The sequence below is a fragment of the Peromyscus maniculatus genome, chromosome 22 (assembly GCF_049852395.1).
Source record: "Peromyscus maniculatus bairdii isolate BWxNUB_F1_BW_parent chromosome 22, HU_Pman_BW_mat_3.1, whole genome shotgun sequence".
Taxonomy (NCBI): domain Eukaryota; kingdom Metazoa; phylum Chordata; class Mammalia; order Rodentia; family Cricetidae; genus Peromyscus; species Peromyscus maniculatus.
The window spans coordinates 3,875,868-3,883,525 of NC_134873.1; the positions used below are offsets into that span (position 1 = coordinate 3,875,868).

The window sequence follows — 7,658 nt, forward strand, 5'->3', positions numbered from 1 at the left end:
CGCAGTCTGCCCCTCTCGAAAGGTGGCGAGTTGTCCCCGTGGGGCTTGGACTTAATGCTCCTTTTTTCTCACTGCCCTGAACGTTTGGGTAACAAGTTGTAGGGTCTCTAAAGGGACAGAATTGGTGGAGTGGATATATATAGATAGATAATTAACGTAGTGGGTTGGGGCGTTAGCGTGGCTTAAGGGCTGTAATCTGGGTAGTCCTAGTTCAGCAGTTCTCAGTCCTCCAGCGGGTCTCAGCAGCCCCAGTCCAGCGCTGGAGGCCTCGAGGATTCCTGGGGAACTGCTGCTCTCAGTCTGCACCGGAATCTGGGGGGTGGGCTCCCACACCAGTGAAGGAAGCCTCAGCCGCAGGGCAGATGAGCCGGCCAGCCAGAGCGGCAAGCAGGCGGGGAGCAAACGCTTCCTCCTTGTGTGGGCTGCCGCCGGAAGGTGTGGCCCGGGTTAGGGTCCAGTCAGGAGAGCCCCCCCCCCAGGTGTACCCAGCTGCTCGGATTGGTTGTTCCAGATGTAAAGTTAGCTGTACTTAGGTACCACTCACACAGCCGCAGCCGGCTCTTCAGTAGATGGCTCTGGCCTTGGCTCCCTTCCTCTGTCAAGGGGTCCATGAGTCCCCTTCCAAGTATCTTCGCCCATTTTTCAGATCCCTGTGACATCACTTCTTCCCGTCCTAGACCCTGGGGAGGATGTTGGGGGGCTGCCAAGGACTCCCTACAGCACTCTGTTCACACCTGCTCCATGCTGACCTCTGTGCCCACAGGCTACCCTCCCTTGGGAATCCCCAAAAATCGCCAGTGAGGAGATTTTGTTGGGAACCATGGTAACACCTTGTTATGACAGTATTCACTGCTTTGGCTCAGGGACTCAGCGCCTCTGGAAGCCTGTGGGAGGAACAGCTGGATTGGAGGGCAGACGAGAATGCCAGACCACATCCCTGCTCCTGTGGCCGGTTCTCAACGTGGTCTGGCAGGCCACGGGGGCTGCTCCAGGTTACCTGTCTGCTGGGTTATCCAGGAGCAGTCGACCTGCCCTAGGCCTGAGCATCCCTGGGTCCCTGTGTCCCAGGAGGGTCCATGACGCTCTGCACACGGGTGCCCAGCTGCAGGACCACAGAGGGTGGGCTGAGGTTGTGGCTCAGTTGGTAGAGTTCTGCCCGTGTGTGTACATGCAGCCCTGGGGTCCGAGATGAGCTGTGTGTGTCTCTGCCCCCCCTGAGCTGGAGTTAGAGGGTTGTTACCGGACCTCTTCACATAGGAGCTGAGTATTGGAAGTCAAGGGGCAGGGCGTTTGTTTTTGAACCTGGTTTCTCTGTGTAGCCCAGGCTGTCCTGGAGCTCCTCTGTAGACCAGGCTGGCCTCGAGCTCACAGAGATCAGCCTGCCTCTGCCGAGATTAAATTAAATTGCACTGTGTATGTCTGTTTGGACCTTGCTGTGTAGTGGAGGATAGCCTTGAACTCAGAGCTCCAGTATGGTCAGTTTCCCAAGTGCTAGGATTAGAGGCATGGCTACCCAACTTTGTTATTTTAAAACTTTAAGTATATGGGTATTTTGCGTGTACATGTATGTGTGTGTGCACCGTGTGTGTGCAGGCTGTGAACTGTGACAGCCAAAAGAGGGCATCGTATGCCCCAGAATTGGGGTTACAGGTGCTTGTCAGCAGCCATGTGGGTGCTGGGAACCTCGGTCCTCTACAAGAGCAGCCGGTGTTCTTGCCCATGGAGCCTCCTCTCCTGCCCCCTCCTTAGTTTGTGGGATGAGGTCTTTGAACCCGGAGCTTAACTAACCCCTTAGGCCAGAGTAGCTCAGCACCGAGCCTGTGCCTCCGGTGTCTGCCTTCCTGGTTCCAGGGTTAAAAGTGGAGAGGTAGCGAGGCCCACCGCTGAGATCCCAGCACGGCGGTCTCTGTCGGTTCTCGGCTAAAGACGGTGGCACAATGGAACCTGCGGTCCCCAGGGAGGACCCCGGGAACTGTGGGGTCCAGGAGGGAGTCCAGCGCTGAGCAGATACCGCATGACCGTCCAAACACTAGACACACTTCAAAAGTGGGGACGAAGGACGGAGCTCCCTATGGGCTTCTGTGCCCCTGCAGCCAGGTGGGGCAGCCCCCAATGCTCGCTGGGGGATGCGTATCTGAGGGTGTGCCTACCTACCTTCTGCTGGTCTGCCCATGCTGGGAAGGCAGACAAGACAGGGACTTCAGCCGAAAGGTTGACCAAGGAGGGCCTGCCCGTGTGCCAACCAAGGGAACCCAAGGTGGCCCGTAAGGAAGATGCGAGCAAGTGGAGGGTCCAAGCCTCCCCCTCCTCGGGGCCCTGCACAGGTCCCTTGCCTGTGTGGCCTGTTAACTCCTGTTCAAACGGATCAGGGGCAGGCCTGGGGCTCCGTGGGTAGCCTGCTCTTCTGGCATGCACAAAGCCCTGGGTTCCACCCCCAGCCCTGCCTACCTATACCAGCTGGAGGTGCAGGCCCAGGCTTAGGGGGTGGAGGCACCTTCTCACGAACAACAAACTGTGTGGGCTTGGTTTTGTTTGTTGACGTTGTTTGTTTGTTTGTTTGTTTGTTTTTCGAGGCAGGGTTTCTCTGTAGTTTTGCGCCTTTCCTGGATCTCGCTCTGTAGCCCAGGCTGCCTCGAACTCACAGAGATCTGCCTGCTCTGCCTCCCAAGTGCTGGGACTAAAGGCGCGTGCCACCACCGCCTGGCCTGTTGTTTGGTTTTTCGAGACAGGGTTTCTCTGTGCAGCCCTGCCTGTCCTGGAACTCGCTCTGTAGCCCAGGCTGCCCTCGAACTCCCAGATCTCCCGCCTGCCTCTGCCTCCTGAGTGCGGGGATTAGAGACGTGCGCCCCGCCAGTGTGTATTATTAGTCATCACATTAGTACCCGGGCCGCATGGAGACAGCATCAGGACGCGCTGCATCAGGACCACAGCTCAGAGCCTGGGAGCAGCCTGCAGGCTCGACGCCCCGCCCACAGGGGCGGGGTCTAGCAACGTCTGTCAGCCCTCCCCGGAAGTAAGGTGTCAATGTCTTCGGAGCCGGCGAGCACCGCCGCCGGAAGCGGGTGGTGCGATTCCCTGCGCGCGTGCGCCGTAGGTCCGCACATGCGCAGTGCTCCGGGGCAACGGGAACGGGGTGACCCAGAGTGCCGAGACCCTGCCGCGATGTTGGGCAAGTTTCTGGGCCCGCGCTACCGGGAGTTGGCCAAGAACTGGTGAGGAGCCCGCCCACCGTCCCACCCGAGTGCCCTGGGAACGTGGGGGAAACTGAGGCTGGGGCAGCTAAGTATTCCCGGACACGGTGCAGGTAGAGGATCCAAGGTCAGTCTGAGCTGCCCCGAGCCTCAGTTTCCCCAGCCCGACCTGGGGACCCCTGTGCGGTACGGAGCGTACCCTGGGCTCCGACGGCTCCGGACTCCGACTTTCAGCCTTTGGCTCTGATTTTGCGTTCTTTGATTTTATTTGATTTTATTTTTTTGAAGCAGTGTTTCTGTAACCCTGGTTGGCCTCGAACTCCCTGCAGTCCCCCCGCGTCCCACTCCTTCAGTACTGAAATCATGGGCACCCACCATGCCCCGAGTGTTCTGGTTGCATGCGTATCTGTACCGTGTAGCCTGGTAGCCGCGTAGGCAGAGGGCATCGGATCCCCTGAACCCAGAGCCCAGATGGTTGTGAGCACCATGTGGGTGCTGGGAATTGAACCTGGGTCCTTCGGAGGAAGAGGCATCTCTCCAGCCCCTTTAGTCCCTTTTTAAATTTCAGTGTATTTCCACTTACATGTATGTGTGTGAGTTTGTGCTCACGAGAGTGCGGGTGCCTGAAGGGTCCAGAAGGCGTTGGATCCCCTGGAGCTGGAGACGTGGATCTTCTGCAAGAGCAGTGAGCTCTCCCAACCACTGAGCCGTCCCTCCAGCCCCCACCTCTGGGCTTTTAAGTTTTTTTAATTTAATTTTAATTATTGCTTTTTGCAACGATGGCAGTGAGATTTGGGACCCTAGACCCGTAGTCAAGCTCACAGCTCTAAGTGACAGCCCCAACCCTCAAACGGCTGTCATCCCGGTTTGCCAAGTCTGCAGCTGTGGCCCAGTGGGTGGACCACTCGGCCAGCTCTGTGGCCCAGGCCTTGGCACTGCACACGGGCTTGGCAGGGGGCGCAGGAGGATGAGGAGTTCAAGGCCAGCCTTGGAGACAAAGATCAAAAGTTATCACATTAATACTGCAGGCCCAAAGTCACCCTTCCAATCTCTCACGCAGTTCTGAGGTCTTAGGGGCCATCCCGGGTACCACAGGCCTGTCATGGGCCTGTCAGCCCAGCACTGGGGATCTGCAGGCAGGAGAATCAGGAATTCATGGCTGTCCTCTGAGCCATTGTGAATTCCAAGCCAGAGTGGGACACATGGAACCCTGTCTCAATAAACAGATGATGGATAGATGGTAGATACATAGATAGATGACAGATTATAAATAGATTATAGAGTAGATAGATGATAGATGATGATAGATAGGGAGATAGGGAGATGATAGGTAGATAAGTGCATCAATGCCAACGGCTGTACCACGCCTGACCCCACAGGATAAGCTGTGTCGTATTGGTGACCTCAGTGGACAGCAGCATAGATTTTGTGATTGCTACAGGCAGAGGTCACCTGCTGGGAGGCCAGGACGTGGGGCTCACTTGTGGGAGGTGCCAGCCTGTGTGTCTTGGTAGGGGACAGGGTAGGTTGGGTTCTGGCAGTGTAGCTGGGTGGCTGGTATCTTGGCGATCTGCGCAGTTGAGGTTCACAGGCTCTCTCTTCCAAACTCCACTTGGTCCCACTGGCCACGACCAACTGAACCCAGCAGCCTGGGACTGTCACCCGAAAGGGAAGGGTCCTACAGTGAACCAGCCCCGAGTCCTGAGCTGACCCAGACGAAGGTTTCATGGCCGTCCAGTGCTTGGAATCCAAGTTCTTTTTTTTTTTTTTTTTTTGGTTTTCAAGACAGGGTTTCTCTGTGTAGCTTTGCGCCTTTCCTGGAACTCACTTGGTAGCCCAGGCTGGCCTCGAACTCACAGAGATCCACCTGGCTCTGCCTCCCAAGTGCTGGGATTAAAGGCGTACGCCACCACCGTCCGGCCCAAGTTCTTTTTTTGTTCATTTGTTTTTTTCGAGAAGGTTTCTCTGTGTAGCCCAGGCTGCCCTAGAACTCTGTAGACCAGGCTGGCCTCGAATTCAGAGATCCACCTGCCTCTGCCTCCTGAGTCCTGAGATTAAAGGTGTGCGCCCTCAGGCCCAGCCTTTTAGGCTGGTTGTGAAGCAAAAGCAGCCTTCCTGCCTCAGCCTCCCGAGCGCCCCGTGATCAGGCACTGGGAGGGCCCTGGACCGTCATCAGCGTGGGATGTCGTGGCAGAAGATTCTCAAAGGCTGAGTCAGCAGCAGCTTCTAACTGCCTCTGTCCCCCCAGGGTCCCCACAGCCAGCATGTGGGGTGCCGTGGGTGCCGTGGGGCTCGTGTGGGCCACAGACTGGCGGCTGATTCTGGACTGGGTGCCTTACATCAATGGCAAGTTTAAGAAGGATAATTAGGCAACCCTCGCCACACGCAGGATCTCCCTGGTGAGTCCGAGTGCTGGGCCTGACTGCTGTGGGCTGGGGGTTCTGGAGTGGTTCTGGAGGGGATCCCTGAGACGTCCCCATACCCCAGGATTTTGGATCCTGGTCACAACCTCAGCTGCTAGACCGGCTAGCAGCCTAGTTCACAGAGCTGGTGCCCAAGTCTGGGGGATGCAGACTCCATTGTACAGATGGAAGGGCTGAGGGCAGGCAACACTGTGTGTCCTCAAGCCACGCCACACTGGCTCTCTGGTTATGTTGGTAGCTTGGTGCCCACAGTACAGTCCTGTGTAGACCACTCATGCCCCAACGTGTGCGCGCGTGTGTGTGTGTGTGTGTGTGCACATGCACAGGCATGGAAGCCAGCGATTGGGGTGGGTGATTTCCACTCTCTATCTCCACTTACTGCCTTGAAACCAAATCTCACTGAGCCTGAATCTGCCTCTGCCTAGGCCATCTGGCCAACCAGCAATTACGAGCATGCACAGCAGTGCCTGAGTTGTGTGTGGTGCCAGAGCGTGGGTCCAACTTCTTACACAGCAGGCTTTCACTTACACACACACACACACACACACACACACACACACACACACACACACACACACACCCCTAAACCCCTGCAGTGCCCTGAGTTGTGTGTGGTGCCAGAGCGTGGGTCCAACTTCTTACACAGCAGGCTTTCACTTACACACACACACACACACACACACACACACACACACACACACACACACACACACACACACCCCTAAACCCCTGCAGTGCCCACAGAGGCCAGAAGAGGGCACCAGAGCCCCTGGACCTAGAGTCACTGGGGTTATGAGCTGCTGTGTGGTTCTGGGAACTAAATCCAGGTCCTCTCCAGAGCGGCTGGTGTCCGTCACCTGCTGGACTGTCTCCAGTGACAACCACACAGGCCTCTGAACCTGGAGCTCGTGCACTGGCTGCACTGGACTGGATGGAACTTGGGTCCAGTGCTTCTGTGGCGGGCACTTTGCCCATTAATTACCCTCCCTGCCCTCTTCCCCATCCTCCAGACGAGGGCCTGTAGCTCCTGTGACACTGTTGGCATCGTTCACAGCTCGGGGCCCTGGGCTGGCCCATGTGCTGAGTTCACGCTGTGCTGTCCCCTCCCAGGTGCCACATCCTGCTGCCCTCAGGAACAGCTCAGCCCAGTGGAGGACGCTGAGGAAGCCGGACGCTGAGGAAGCCCGCATCGTCCTGGGGGAGCCTCTGCATTGATGGACACTTGGGCTGCCTTCGTGGGTTTAGCATTAAACCTTGTTCTTACACCTCTGACGCCTGGGTCTCCTCATGCTCCACCTGGCTCCCTCCTCGTCGTCCTCCTCAAGGCTTCCCCAACTCAGGGGTTCCTTCAGCACCCAACGTTTGGACGTCTGGAAAAGTCTTCAATGGCAAGCAGAAATCCTTGCCACACTGAAGTGTTTTCTGGATAGAAACGGCGCAGTGTGTTCCCTGGGGCTGACTGTAAGTCACTCAGCTTTAGTGCTCGTAAATAGTGTTCCGAGTCCCTGCAGCCCCCGCAGCCACACAGCAGGTCTTCTGCCTTCGTGGTTTAGTTTGTGTTGAAACAGGGTCTTAGGTAGCCTAGGCTGGCCTCAAACTCAATATGTAACCAAGGCTGCCTTAAACTTCTTACCCACGTCTCTGCCTCCCAAGTGCTAGGACAACAGGTGTGCTCCGCCATGCCCGTGTTTGTGGGCCTGAGAGGCTCCCCAGGGCTTCCTGTGTGGTAAGTGAGAGCTACAGCCACAGCCCTAGAAAGTGCTGCTTCAGTTATAAAAAAAAAAAAATGCTGCCATCCATCCTGGTGCAACACACACATTTTCTTTTTTCTTTTCTTTTTTATTTTATTTTGGTTTTTCGAGACAGGGTTTCTCTGTGTAGCTTTGCGTCTTTCCTGGAACTCCCTTTGGAGACCAGGTTGGCCTCGAACTCACAGAGATCCTCCTGCCTCTGCCTCCCGAGTGCTGGGATTAAAGGCGTGCACCACCACCGCCTGGCCACATTTTCATCTGAGTTCCAGACAGTGGGCGATGTAGTGACTTTC

At 56.5% G+C, this 7,658-nt stretch overlaps 1 protein-coding gene across 1 annotated transcript; it reads left to right on the forward strand.

Moving 5' to 3' along the window:
- The first annotated feature begins 3,052 nt into the window (after positions 1-3,052).
- Positions 3,053-6,886, forward strand: Uqcr11 (ubiquinol-cytochrome c reductase, complex III subunit XI). The gene is made up of 3 exons (XM_006978180.4): positions 3,053-3,212; positions 5,440-5,590; positions 6,725-6,886. Exons 1-2 carry the CDS (start codon positions 3,103-3,105, stop codon positions 5,558-5,560), a joined length of 231 nt encoding a protein of 76 aa, XP_006978242.1. The 5' UTR covers positions 3,053-3,102; the 3' UTR covers positions 5,561-5,590; positions 6,725-6,886.
- The last annotated feature ends 772 nt before the right edge of the window (positions 6,887-7,658 follow it).